Genomic DNA, 15,404 nt, shown 5'->3' with positions numbered 1-15,404 from the left:
CATCTTTATTTTCAGAGTTGCTTTTCTTTCTTTTGAATTGCCAGAATAATCCAAGTGCACTCGTGTAACTGCTATGCCAAAGACGGAGGTGGAAGCAACTACCTCCTCCTCGTTTTGAATCCCCTACTGATGACAGCTGAAGCAGCTATCAGTCATATAAGGAACTATGGTGCAGACCACTGTGCTGCTGATCCATGCCACTTCGGCGAGATAATGGAATGCACTGTCCACTATCTTCCCAGTGCAATAATAGCATGATCTGCCCTTTTCACATTTAGGCTGTTTTAATCTCTTCAGTAAATGTTTATTTGAAGTTGTTCAAAACTGACCTTGATTGGCATCCGACATCTTCGTCCTGGCTGCAGCATTGAAATTCAAGTCCAAAATATGCAATGTAGTAGCCTACCATGGATACACATAAGACACTAGTAACCTGCATACATTTATTATAAAAGTTGTACTTGCTAGATAATCCCAAAGATTTATTAGCTGTTAAAAACTATACAGAAATCTATTCATTACTAATAGTGAGCACTGATCTACTTACAAAAAACTGTGGGAAAATTCAGTAAATAATACAAAGGAAAATAATCTGAATTTTATTTGTTTACAGATCATATGAAGCACATTGTTAGGTACAATAATATCACAGAGGATGGTTTTGTTTACAGGCACAGGGACATAAAGCTTCCTTCTCAAATTAGCTGGCATTTTATCGAACACCTTACATTTTATCCCAGTAAAAAAATTCTGTACCCATTCAAATATGTCCTTCTTCTGCCCCAAAAAACTGATCAAATCCATTAAACAATTAGATTGTTTAACAGCTAAAATCATTTTTCATAGTGTGTAATTATGTCTGCACAATAAGCAATTATTAACATTTTTAATACAGTTTATGCCTTTCACTTTTTAAATAAATTTTTAAACATATACATTTTCTCTTATTGCCCCATCTCCATCAGTTTTTCATTATCCTCTGAAAGTCTTAATTGGAGCAGCACCATGGCAGTTCTGAACATGGTCTGCACCATAGCCTCTGGCATGACAACTACAATGAGGAGTGTTCAAGCTCGACCAATAGCACAGCATCTGATGTCAGTGTACAGTTAGAAAAGTATTTTCATTTTTTTTTAAAAGTTCCTAGTATCAGAATAGCAAATTTAATGCCAAATATGTTTCCGACAAGACAATAACGCAAATAAATTTCATCCAGGTGCAGTGGATAATGGCGCTGATGAATCTTTCTTGAAAGCACAAGAGAGACTGGAAATTGTTGCAACATTAGGCTCACAATTTAAAAAGAAGGGAATGAAGATAGCCAAATGAAACAATAGATCATTTATATAACTGCTATGTACGATCAACCTTAGTGCACTGCAAAAAGCATGTTCAAAATAAATAAACAGCATAGCTGTATATCTTATAGTAGGGAAGGAAGGGGGTTAAATGCAACAGTTAGTTTTCAAAAAATGCAATCCTCACAGGCCAAAGTATTCTGGAATGATTTCAAACAGATTTACTGTTTAAAAGCAATTTTCTCAAGAATAAGTATGCTGCTTTAAATTACATGATTGGTTTCTGAAGAATTTTGTTTATGGTTAATCCCTGCACTTCCAAAAAAATCTTTTACAGCAATGGAATGTTGACTTGTATCACACTTTCTTTTAAATAATGTCTGTTCCCCCATTTTTAGCTAAAGACATCTAAAGTCTTGCAGAGGAATTAAGAGTTTTGTCAGTTACGTAATAAGTTGCAGCAGTCTTCCATCTGAAGTTATTTCAATTTACATGTTGCTAGTATATATCAGAGGCCAACTTTTACACTTCAAACCTTGCAGAATGCTGTAGAAATTATAAGTGGGACATTTTCTTGAACCTCAAAAAATATACAAACCTGAAATTCCTGAATTATACTCACTTGTTTTAAACTTCCAATTTTATCAGGCGAATAAACTGTATTTGAAGATTGCTTCAGAAGATGATTTCAGTTTGTATTTAACCCAAAGGTGGTTTCTCAAAGCTTTTAAAGTTGCATCCTTTTTATTTTGTATTTTGTGTTATAAGTATTTAATTAGGTAGAAAACACCTCTGAAAAACCTACCACCCCCTTCCCCCCCACATTTATGATCAGATGGAGGTACAACGTGTGAAGCAGGATATGCCATAACTGGAGCTTTGTATTAAAATATAGATTTTGCAGCTCATGCAGAACAGATACTACTAATACATACATACTTTAAACTGCTAATTTTAAGATCAAGCTGCAGTATACTACAGAAAGCACGGAACTTTTTTTTAAAAAACATATAGCGCTATTTGTTTTATTTTTACAAGATAAAGACATTGGCAAAATATAATTCTGGAAAAATGTGTACACTTGTAAAAACATGGGCATGTCTTTTTTTTTTACACAATATATGGAAAACTCAATTAGCTGAGAGAATTCTGCCACAACAATGCATTGCTAGACCACACTTGACACGGAGGAATGAAGCACATCTGGAAAAACAGGTAAAATGCAGTCAGGCAGAGGCCTTTAGTCTCAAGGATACGTCAGTCAAGGGTTCTTTTCTCTTTTTAAAAAGGTGAAATTGTAATAAAAATTTAAATCCAGATAAGGACTGAAAACATACTATTACCATAATACACTGCAGCATCAGAAGCGCAAGTGGAAAAATATAACTACAGCCTAAACACCAAATGAAATTTCAAAATACAGAAGGATGTGCTGACAACATGGATGTCAGTCAATAAGCAGGCAAGCACATAAACTGTAGCACTTCAACAAAACTGAGCAATGATACAAACTAATAAAGGACCACATTTGCCATCAATAATTAATCAGAAGCTAAATTGTACTCATGGAAAATAGCTCATTTGGGGTCCAGTAATTATATAATGGCAGGGACCAAAAACTGTAGCTGATTGGTTGCAACTAGTTTATTACATTCATCTCTTAAGAGCTGACATCACGTTGCAAAAAAATTGTCCATTTAATGGATTGCTAAGTCAGAGGACATATAACTTTTCAATTTAGGCTAGATCTCAAATCTATGACACAATACAAATGGAGAGGGGAAAAGTTAGTTCAATTATCAGAGTGAACTTAACTTCTAAGTCTTTAACAATGAATGTACACAAATATTATTTATCGTACAATGGATGTACTTGAAGCAGCTGCTTCCTAACTTCAAAATAGTTCATGGTAACCCCTCGACCAAAACAGCATCCTTATGATGCCGAGAGATATGCTGGTTCTTTTCTGATGGCCTTCGGAAGCCTTTCTTGCAGTAATCACAACGATGTGGATAGTCCTTTGTGTGAATCGAAATAACGTGCCGTTTAAAGCCTGAGGCATCGGTAGTGCTATACTCACAGTACTCACACTGATAAACCTTTTTGCCACTGTGGGTCTTCATGTGCTTCTTAAGCTCAACCTGTTGCCGAAAGCCCTTTTTACAACGTTTACATCTGAACGGCAGATCCTTGGTGTGAACTGAAAGAATATGACGACTAAGAACAAAAGGGTCTGCAATTTTAAAGTCACAGTGCCTACACTGGTGCAGTTTTTTACCCTTGTGAGTTGACATGTGTTTCTTAAGCTCGGAGGGTCGATGAAAGCCCTTGTCACATACCTCGCACTTGTGGGGGTAGTCCTTAGTATGGACTGAAATAATATGGCGCTTCAAATCGCTAGAGTTGGAACTTCTGTGATCGCAATGTGTGCACTGGTGGGTTTTATGTCCCTGATGCATGATGGCATGTTTTTGCAGTTCTTTGGCGTCTGTGAATGTCATCAAACAATGCTCACATTTAAATGGCAGATCCTTGCTGTGCTTTGTCTTCATGTGGGTTTTCAGGTTTGAAGCATCAGCCGATTTGTAGTCACAGTACTGGCACTGATAGGGTTTCTCTCCAGTATGCGTACGCATGTGCTTCCTCAGCTCTGATGGATGGCGAAATCCCTTGCCACATTCCACGCATATGTGAGGGAAATTCTTGCTGTGCACAGCCAAGAGGTGACGATTCAGAAGCCCTTGTTCTGCAGTCTCATACTCGCAAAATTTGCATTTATGCATTTTCGTGGCTCCCTTTTCACGATGAACCAACTTATGGGAAACCAGTGCTCCCGGGTGAGAAAACCCCTTGCCACATTCATCACACTCATACGTCTTCTCCACTTTGTTCATGAGCATGTGGCTTTCCAAGTGGTTGTGTAAACTGTTTTTCTTGTTGGTAGTGTAATCACAGTCAGTGCACTGGTACTTTTTCTTAGCAAGTTGCTCAGGATGATTTTTCATGTGTCTCTTAAGGAACCCTCTGGATTTAAACTTTTTCCCACAGATCATACATGGATAAACAGTTATAGGATGTCCATCGGGCCCTATGATGATTGCTTGATCAGAATAAAGAAAATATGGTCAGTATCAGCTCTAAAATATTAATATCTTATGTGGCTGTTACTTTGTATGGTTAATTAGCTTACGAGTTTCCAAGAACAAAAACTAGAATTCCATAGCAACATGTTTCACCTGACATTTCATAAGACAAAAAGTTCATAATTTTATAAAATTAAATTTTAATTCTTGCCTTCCTCGTGATAATCTTAAGATACTATATTTTATGTAAACTTTAAAATAACATCATAGAGGCTTGATTTGCAACCTTCTCATCCTTAAGTGCAATAAACCAAATTAAATCACCTCTTCAAAATAAAATCTAAAGGGGAGCAGCTGTTCTCAAAAATGCTCTATGGTAGCACCTCCCTCATATTTCAATAGCTTAAGCACAGCACTACACAATCATGATCAATGTAGTTTGTTAGCTGACTTAAGCCAAATTGGCAGTGTGGTGTTACCGTTGGTTTTAAAATCCTTCAGCTAGGATGCAAGACAAAGAAAGTAATGAATCCCATTCTTGCCAGAAATCCAGTGAACTCTGCTGGAGAGTGGGCGACAGGTCTGGACAGGATTAGATAGACTCTGATGCAAATTCCTAGGATCAGCCTGCCGAAAATTACTGTTTGTGTTTGCATAGCAAGAATGACTGTTCAAGTGAGCCACCGGAGAGCACCAAAGGCCTTTAAAAATATAAATCAATGTAAGCCAGTGGCCCATCAGAAGAAGAGGAACAGAGAATGGAGGTTTAAAAGGGCACATGACTGTTTAAAAGGATCAATATAAATTTGAAAAGCCAGTAACTTAAAAACAACAACATTGCCCTTCAGATCTCTTCAAGCAGGGAAAAATTTAACTTCTCCACCAACTGGATTAGAAGCGTGGAGTTCCAGCCACTGAACATATTGCAACTAAAATTGAAAGCCTATCTGGAGTGAGGAAGGGGATGGGCCAAAGAGTTAGGAAATAGTTGAAAGAACACAGAGGTAAAAGCAAGTGGCCATTCATAGGTAGAATTCATTTTTAAAAGGATAAATATTTGGACTGTACTTGAACCTAACAGCAATTCCAGACAAAAGCAGTTATTGAGTTCAAGTCCCTTGATGTCCAAAGATTTATCATTCTCTAGCGTGACTACATGAAAATACTTAATAATCTGATATCCGTGGCACTCTGTGGTAGGAGATTCCAAAAATCCACAAACCCTTTATTGATGAAAATTTTCTTTAGCTCAATCACAGAATCATAGAATCCCTACAAGAGGAGGCCATTTGTCCCACTGAATCTGCACCGACTCCCTAAAGAGTATGCCACCCAATTACACGGCCCCGCCCCCGCCCCATGCATTTACTATGACCAATGCACCTAACCTGCACATTTTTGGACTGTGGGAGGAAACTGAAGCACTCAGAGGAAACCACACAGACATGTAGAGAATGCGCAAATTCCACACAGAAAGGCACCCAAGCCCGGAAACCCAGGTCCCTGGCACTAGGAGGCAGCAGTGCCACTGTGCCGCTCTCAACGGCTGACTGCTTATTTTGAAGTTGTGATCCTGAATTCTAGACTTCCCAGTCAGGAACATCTCACCTGCAAAGTCTTTTAAGAGCATTATATATTTAAATGAAATCCTTTCTCAGTGGTCTAAATTCTAGGGAATATGGGCCCATTCTATTCAATCTCTCCTCTTGGGGCAACCTGCTGATCTTAGTAGCCAGCCTTGAATCTTTTGTAATGCTCCCTCTAAAGCAAGTATATCTTTGCTTAGGTAAGAAGATGAAAACTGTATCCAAAGGGGAAAATGCTGAAAAATCTCATCTGTTAAGGAGAGAAAAGAACTGACATTTCGAGTCCAGGTAACCCTTTGTCAAAGCTGTACAATATACTCCAAGAGGAGCCTTGCCAATTCCCTATATAATCATAGTAAGATATATTTACTCTTGTCAAATTTACTCTTACTCAATCCCTTTATAATAAAGGCCATCATACTGTTTGCTTTGTACTTTTTGATTCACGTACAAGGACATCTAGGTCCCTCTGAATACCTACATTTCTCAGTCTCTCAACATTTAAAAAATATTCTGCTTTTCTATTTCTCCTTCCAAGGTGGAAAGCTTTACATTTCCCTACATTATCTTTCATCTGCCATGTTGTGGCCCAACTAACCTACTATGCTTCTTTGCATTTTCTTCACAGCTTACTTTCCAACCAATTTTGTACCATTAGCAAACTTGGAAAAATTATGCTTGGCCCATTCATCTACATCATTGATTTAAATAGCTGAGGACCAAGCACTGATCCTTGTAGTAACTTACTACTTACAGGCTACCAATCTGAAAATTACTATTCCTGTTTTTCAATCCTCAATCCATGCTAATATATTACTCCCCAAATCACACTTGCCCTAATTTAGTGTAGTCACTTCTTGTGTGGTGTATCACTGAATATCTAGTGAGTGGCACAATAAACAAGGAAGAAAAAAATAGTCAGTGTGTCAGTGATAAATAGGATGGCACCTAACTCACTGTTTGATGTCTAGTATGCTGGAGGTACACTTGCACAATGTGGGTGCACGGAGAGCTACAATGTTTGCCATTCAGAAGTATCCTCCTCAAAAATCAGCAGGGCAGCATGTCTGGCAGGCAATGATGGTGATCAGGCTTCATATTACTACCTACAAGATCTGGGAACAGGCAATATAAGTTTGTGCAACCTGTTCCATTTAGCAGGCGCCTGCCCAACACACAAGCACCCAAGCGCTACAAGGACCATGATACTGGCTGGAGATTTCTGACTGTTCATGCCGAAGAGACGAGATCTCTGCCATGGGTTTCCTGGCAGCGTGGGATGGAGTCAACGGGAAATCCTACTGGCAGCAGTGGGACCAGAAGTTTCCAGCTGTAAGAAAAATGCCGAGGGAAGACCAGAGAATCCCACTCATTTAAGAAATAGTCGGCCTATTGACCCTGCTTCACTATTCAATTGGATCTTGGCTGATCTGATTGTGGTTTTAACTCCACTTACTTGCCTGTCTGTCCCCAAGACCTAGTCAATCAAAAATCTGTACAACTCAGCTTTGAATATATTTAATGACCCAACCTCCAGTGTTCTCTAAGGAAGAGAATTCCAAAGGCATACAATGCTCAGGGAAGAAATTCCACCTCCTCTCTGTCTTTATTTTGGAACTGTGCCCCATAGTTCTAGATTCCTCCATGAGGAAATGTCTTCTCAGCATCTTCCTTACTAAAACCCCACAGAACCTTACGTTTCAATAAGGTCACCTCTCATTCTTCTAAACTCCAAGGAGTATAGGCCAAGCCAGCTCAACCTTTCCTCATAAGACAACTTATGCCAAAAGCTTCACGTGCCTTTTTTTCCCTTTTCTGATCGTGCATACACATGCATCAGTATTTCAGCTATAAGTTGTATCACAGAATCCCTACAATGCAGAAAGAGGCCATTTAGCCTATCAAGCTTGCACTGACAATAATCCCACCCAGGCCCTATCCCCGTAACCCTGCATGTTTACCCTGCTAATCACCTTGACACTGAGGAGCAATTTAGCATGGTCTACCTAACCTGCACATCTTTGGAGTGTGGAAAGAAACTGGAGGAAACCCACAAAGACATGTGGAGAACATAATAACAGGCAATGGCATGCATCTTCAAAAGGGCTTCACTAAAACATGTAGTACAACTACTGGATCATATATTTTCACTTAATGGCACCAGTTCTGGAATTTTTTCAATTAATCACGTCAAGACTACATTAATCCAATGAGGCATAACAGGGCAAGACAAGAGAATACCTCAGAATGAACAAGAATTTGGTTCCCTTGGCAAGTGCCATCCTAACTTGAAAGTAGCACAAGGGGATGGGAGGGGACAGCATCTGCCAATAGATAATACATACTGCTCCCAGGCAGTCTCCAAAGCAGGCTTGACTGTTTTGCTGCCAATATTACATGGGTTTGAGAGTGTGTTCAATGTGTATGGCAACAGATCAACATACTGGCAAGGAGACAGGGGTTGGGATGGTGTTATGACATTAAGTACAGAGACTGACATTTTTAATGACAAATAAACAAAATTCCCACAGTGCAAATCTTGGTTAAGTCAAATCTAACTTCAGGGACAATATTAGAAGTCTCTTAAACATGTACATATATTTCTGCAACAGCTTGCCGCAAACTCAGTAGAGCATAAAGCAGCAGGACATAAACACTTCAGTTGATCAGCCAATTGCAAGTTCTTGGTCACACTGCCAAAGGAGTTGTCAAGTGTAGAACAGGTACTTTCTTAAAAAGGTTTAAGGAAGATTTTTTTAAACTACAAAAATGAATGACCAAACGTTCCAGTATTACTTTCTGTGAATGATGGTTCTCAGTGGATTGAATATTAGAAGGGTATCAAAAGACACTTAAAAGAAATCGCTTTGAAAATGCACTGAATACATAATTTCTGCAAATGTGTCAATAGGAAATGTCATCAATTTTGCTAGGTTTAATGTGACCAGTTATTAAATAGCATCATAAAAATGTTCCTCCACTGTCAACACTGAATATGTATTAATAAAGAAAATTCTGTACCTGTCTGATACTGTCTACTTTCAAGTCTCCTTCTTTTCCTTGACTTTGGTTTTACCAGCCTATTAAGCTCAGCTGTTCCATCTGCTTGTAGAAGATGGCTGGCAGTTCCATTCTTGTTCTCTACAGCATCAGAACTGTTGCCTGAGAGAGAATAAGAAATGGCAATCTGTATCTAGTGTTCACTTACATATTTTATGTGGATACTCAAATTCATTTGAAAAATGCAACAGATGTATTGTCATAATTAGCTGGACAGTTGGTTAGTGACGTAAAGCAATAGAAACAGTTCCCGTGGTGGCTGAAGTTATTCATTAAGGCCCACCTTCTCAACCTTGCCCCTCGCCTGAAGTATGGTGATCCTTAGATTAAATCACCGGTCAGCTCTCCCCCTCAAAAGGTTGGGGGGGGGGGGGGGGGGGGGGGGGGCGCGAGGTGGTGGTGGTGTCACCTGGGACTATGACGACTTTACCTTTTAACAAATAATAAGGCAACAGTCTATCTCATAATTCATTATATTTAGCCACTATGGTCTAGATGAGTGCTTGATCCTTTGTTTAAACAGTTGTTTGTAGGCAGATTTTGGCAGGGTGTAAAAGTAACAGGGTTGTTGTGGTGGGAAATTTTAACTTCCCCTATGTTGACTGGGAATCACTTAGTGGTGAGGGAACTGATGGGGCAGAATTTGTAAGGAGCACCCAAGAATGCTTCTTGAAAAAGTATGTAGACAGTCCAATTAGTGAATCATGTTGACAGATCTGGTATTGGGGAATAAGCCCGGCTAAGCGGTCACTGTTTCAGTAGGGGAGCAGTTTGGGGACAGTGACCACAATTCAGTAGGCTTTAAGGTACTGATGGGTAAAGACAAGTGCAGTCCTCAAGTAAAGGTGCTAAATTGGGGGGAGGCTAATTACAGTATTAGGCAGGAACTGAAGAATGCAGATTGGGCACAGATGTTTTGAGGGCAAATCAATATCTGGCATGTGGGAGGCTTTCAAGTGCAAGTTTATTGGGATTCAGGGCTGGTATATTCCTGTAAGGATGAAGGATAAGTATGGCACATTCGGGGAACTTTGGATAATGAGAAATATTGTGTGCCTAGTCAAAGAGAAAAAGGAAACATTTGTCAAAGCTGGGAACACATGAAGCAAGTGTGAAACATAAAGGAAAACAGAAAGAAATTTAAGCAAGGAGTAAAGAGGGTTAAAAGAAAGTCACTGGCCAGCAGAATTAAGGAAAATTCCAAGGCTTTTTATACATACATAAAGAGCAAGAAGGTAGCCAGGGAGAGAGTCGGCCCATTCAGTGACAGAGGAGGGAATCTATGGTTGGAGCCAAAGGAAGTGGGTGAGGTATTAAATGAGTACTTTGTGACAGCATTCACCAAAAGGATTTGGTGGATGATGAATTTCAGAAAGGATGTGTAGATAGTTTGAATTATATTGAGATCAGAAAGGTGGTGGTACTAGGGTTCTTGAGGAACATTAAAAGTAGACCAGTCCCCAGGGCCTGTTAGGATATACCCCAGAATACCGAGAGAGGCAAGGGAGGAAATTGCTGGGGCCTTGAGAGAAATCTTGTATTGTCACTGGCTACAGGGGAGGTCTCAGAGAATTGGAGAATAGCCAACGTTGTTCCTTTGTTTATGAAGGGCAGCAAGAATAATCCAGGTAATTACAGGCTGGTGGACCTTATGTCAATGGTAGGGATATTATTGGAGAGGATTCTTCGAGACTGGATTTACTCCTACTTGGAAAGAAGTGGAGTATTAGCAAGAGGCAGCATGGTTTTGTGAAGGGGAGGTTGCATTTTTGAGAAAGTCATGAAGATGATTGATGAGGGTAGGGCAGTGGATATTGTCTACATGGACTTCAGTAAGGCCTTTGACAAGATCCCTCATGGCAAACTGGTGCAAAAGGTGAAGTCACATGGGATCAGTGATGAGCACAGAACTGGCTCGGTCATAGAAGACAGAGGGTTGAAGTGGAAGGGTACATTTCCGAATGGAGGGCTGTGACATTGGTGTCCCTCAGTGATCAGTGGCGGGATCTTTGCTGTTTGTATTATATATAATAGATAAATGATTTTGAGGAAGATGTAACTGGTTGATCAGTAAGTTTGCGGACAACACAAAGATTGATGGATTTGCAGATAGCGATGAGGACCATCAAAGGATACAGCAGGATATAGATCATTTGGAGACTTGGGCGGAGAGATGGCAGATGGAGCTTGTCCCCAGACAAATATGAGGTAATGCATTTTGGAAGGTGTAATACAGATAGGAAATATACAGCAAATGGCAGAACCCTTAAGAATATTGATAGGCAGAGGGATCCGAGTGTACAGGTACACAGGTCACTGAAAGTGGCAATGCAGGTCGAGAAGGTAGTTAAAAAGGCATACAGCATGATTGCCTTCATTGGCTGGGGCATCGAGTTTAAAAACTGGCAAGTCATGTTGCAGCTTTATAGAACCTTAGTTAGGCCGTACCTGGAATATAGAGTTCAATTCTGGTTGCACACTACCTGAAGGATGTGGAGGCTTTGGAGAGGGTACAGAAAAGATTTACCAGGATGTTGCCTGGTATAGAGGGCATTAACTATGAGAAGAAGTTGGAAAAATTTGGTTTGACCTCACTGGAATGGCAGAGGTTGATGGGTGACCTGATAGAAATCCAGAAAATTATGAGGGGCATGGACAGAGTGGATAGTCAGAAGCTTTTTCCCAGGGTAGAAGAGTCAATTATTAGGGGGCATAGGTTTAAGGTGCGAGAGGCAAGCTTTAAAGGAGATGTAAGTAGCGAATTTTTTTTTTTACAGACAGTGGAGGGTGTCTGAAGAGGTAGTGGGAACAGATACAATAGTGACTTTTAAGGGGTGCCTAGACAAATACATGAATAGGATGGGAATGGAGGGATATGGTCGGGCATAGTTCAGTCGGGCACCATGGTCAATGCAGGCTTGGAGAGCCGAAGGACCTGTTGCCGTGCTGTAATTTTCATTGTTCTTGCACACAAAAAAAATTTGAGTCTTATGTACTGTTTCAAAATTCCCCCATTTGTATTGAACTAAAAGAATCGTTACATTTGCAACATTATGCTAATAAGAAAGCACAAGATAGTAAAATGGATATGGAAGCTGTAAATACTACTGTAATTTTAGAGATTACATAAAATAATGTCCCAGAAATTAATAATTTGGTCGCAAGTTAAATGATTAATACACTGCTTCCAACAAGGTGTGTATGCACGTGCATGCATGTTGGGATAGGGGTATCATGCAGACATTGATTGATAAAATAGTTATGCTGAAATTAGAAGTGGTCTTAAATCTTCTAACATTTTCAGAGTCGCTATTCGTATTGTTTTTACACAATATGCTATAGCAACTAAAACAAACCATAGCTTGATCAGCATCAGTGTAACATCCATAATTTAATCTTCATGGCCAAATATGGCCCCAAATAAGAAGTTGTGTATTTTCTTTACCTCTATTCAATGGTTCAATTCAATATTCCCCTTCCAGCCTTAACCTTTTAATTCCAACAGTGCCAAATCATACTATATTTCTCTGCCATAGAAATAATAATGTCTCGAAACTCCATGATTATGCAGCTCTGAGAATAGCTCACAGGGCGTCTTCTGCAAGTAGCCTTCGAACATTGCCTTCCGACTGCAAAACTGCTAAAAAATCTGACTGAAACTTATAAAATGAAAGCAGGAAATGCTGGAAATACTCAGCAACTCTGGTAGCATCTATGTTGAGAGAAAGAGTTAAAGGGTGATATTAAAGAGTTAGAAAGATTTCACAAACGTTTAAGAATGGCTGCCAGGACCCAATTCTGAGATTCTTAGCGCTTCAAATTTTCAATCAGAATCAGATGTACAATATAATGCTGATAATAATCCCACTATATTTTTGAAATTAGTTACATAAATCTTAATGGGTAGCTGCTTAAAAAAATCTTAAAATATTTACCATATGCAGTAGCCCAAGCTACAGGAACAAATGTTTTGCTAATGTCCGTGTCTTCAATTTGTTGCTCATGAGCGACTGTAGCATCATCTTCCCCTACAATGACTTCCATGTAAACTTCATCTGCAATATCAGTACAACCTGTGAAAACCAACAGGCAGGCATGAGGAGTGAAGAAAAGTCTCTCTCAATTCCTTCATATTAACTAGATTAATAAATTCCTACGAACTATAAAAACAATATCTTTCAGGACAATATGGGTACAATCCTCTTGGAACTTGTGCAGGTAAACATACCTAATTGTTTTTATCATTAAGACTCAGTGATACTAAAGTTTTGAACAAGCTGATCAGCATTATTGCCATCCCAAACAGAAAGGCGCGATGTTACAGCAGTCCAGATTTGTTCTAGTCTTTGAATTTGACTTCTATGTTTTTGCCTAAATCTTAACATAGCATTGGTCTATTAACAATGGAACCTCCAAAGAAAAGATGTAAACAACCATAGTTTTAAACCAGGGATTCTGCTGATCTCGGACTATGAAGCCCTCCCTCATTGACTTCAGATACATCAGTTTTGCTGTTTTTATAGCAACTTAGAAAAGTCATTTCAATGAGGTTAACAAATAACCTCAGCTAGTGTTAATTTGGTCTTCATTTCTCATCCATGCTATAGCCACATATATGATCTATTGTTGCAATATCCAGCCAATTTTAACATTAATTCTCATTGGTCAGGTATGTCATTAATATTTAGGGCAAGTTTTATCAAACAACAGTTAACATATTTAAATTTGTTTACACGTAGATTTTCCTTTTGCGATACTACTGTGCCTTTAAGAAGTATGTTCTAGTGATATTCTCTGCAGTTTTTTTTAAACGCAGGCCTGGCCTTTTTGTTATTGTTACCGTGGTGTCTGAGCCAATGTCCTCTAATTGTTGCTCGAAGCATTGTAATGGGCATTTTGTGCTTTTTAATCTGGCCCTAATGCAGTGTCCTGGAATTTTATGAACCTTTTAGGAATTTTTGATATGAGACTGATTGACAGGTCAGGTGGTATCTTTGGATAGTTTTTTTCTCACAGGAGAAATCCAAAGTTTTTTCTTTCATTTTGGCAGAAGTTGGTGGGACTACAGATTCAAAGCAGTCTCTGTCTCTCTGGAATGAAAATTCTGCTGTCTGTGAAGCACAGCTAGAAGCTATAGGTAGCAGTATCTTTGTAGTGCCTCAAGGTGTGCAAAAAGTTTCAGGACAGAGAAAGCCTCAGCATTTTCCATTCAACATCCAAAAGGAGTAATCCACAGCAGGGATTGGAAAACTGCAAGATCAAGCATCATGTGAATATACTTGCTTTCTGCACCAAGCCTAGAACGGGGTGCATGTTTGTTGGGGTTGTTTACTTTGGAATAGTAAACTTAGCTGTTAAAGTTTACAAATATTATAGTTGTGTTTTTGTGGCTGACAAAAGTTATTGCTTTTTTATTAAATTATAAGTTAATTATGATCTTAAATAACCTTTGTTATTTCCTAGTGGGTCAGTTGAATCACACCTTGAGTGAAACATCTTATGCCAAATTCAATGTTCAAAACTTATGATCTAGGTTAACTTCATAAACACCTTGGAATTTTTGGCCTGGCTTATAACACTTTCACAACACTTACTTCGGCCTATCTCAAAATTTTGCCTACTATCACTACAATGAGTCACTTTGATAATCAGTGGGAGTGAAACTTTAATATTTATAGCAATTAAGGATCAGTTTTACTCATTATTGTGTATGAGTAAACTTTACCTCCATTAACATGGAAATGATTGGCACGTGGTGGGAAGAATACATCACTATTTAAATATAACACTGAATTGTTGACTTTCAAGTATCCAGCCTTTAATGCTTCGATTGTCCAGCAGCAAGAATTACATTTTTATTCGCTTAGGTGCCTGATTCTTTTTTTCTTCCAGTTCTTCATTCATTCATTTATTATTTTATATCCAAATAAATGAATGTGACATTTCAATTGGTTTTTAATTGATTTCTGGGGATTAGCAATCATTTCTATCCAAAAATCAAGTTTCAGAAAACATAGACTTATTTTCCTTAGAGGAATGAAAGGTGATCTCATTGATTCATATAAAAAAAGCTTGACTGGGTAGATGCTGTGAGGATGTTTCACCTGTATGGGGAATCTAGAACATGAATCACAGTCTCAGAATAAACAGCCAGCATACAGGACAGAGCTGATGAAAAATGTCTTCATTTAAATGGTGGGAGGTTGCTGTCGGCAGACTGCAAGATTCCACTGGTGGGAATGACCGGAAAATCCCACCTTTAGGTACTTGCTTTCGGTTAAGCTTTGATTCCCTCAATAAAGTGGCAATTCCAATTAGTGTTTATGTGATTGTAATTTTTTTTCTTCAAATTTTTGGCTATAACTGATACCACAGGG

The 15,404-nt window shown here is 38.8% G+C and overlaps 1 protein-coding gene across 4 annotated transcripts in view; it reads right to left on the bottom strand.

Annotated features, from left to right (window-relative positions):
• Positions 1 to 583: 583 nt before the first annotated feature.
• The window catches only part of LOC145353292 (zinc finger X-chromosomal protein-like), a 39,105-nt gene continuing 24,284 nt past the window's right edge, over positions 584 to 15,404 (bottom strand). For all 4 annotated transcript variants that reach the window (XM_080203910.1, XM_080203907.1, XM_080203908.1 and 1 more), the window contains 3 exons: positions 12,963 to 13,100; positions 8,989 to 9,129; positions 584 to 4,398 (listed from right to left, as the gene is read on the bottom strand). In XM_080203910.1, coding sequence (XP_080060036.1) covers positions 3,203 to 4,398; positions 8,989 to 9,129; positions 12,963 to 13,100 — 1,475 coding nt within the window. In that variant the 3' untranslated portion in view covers positions 584 to 3,202. The remainder of the gene's footprint in view (positions 4,399 to 8,988; positions 9,130 to 12,962; positions 13,101 to 15,404) is intronic.

The sequence above is a fragment of the Carcharhinus amblyrhynchos genome, chromosome 15, assembly GCF_965287045.1.
Source record: "Carcharhinus amblyrhynchos chromosome 15, sCarAmb.v2.hapA, whole genome shotgun sequence".
In the NCBI taxonomy this organism is placed as follows: Eukaryota; Metazoa; Chordata; class Chondrichthyes; order Carcharhiniformes; family Carcharhinidae; genus Carcharhinus; species Carcharhinus amblyrhynchos.
This window is presented reverse-complemented; position numbering and strand designations above follow the sequence as displayed.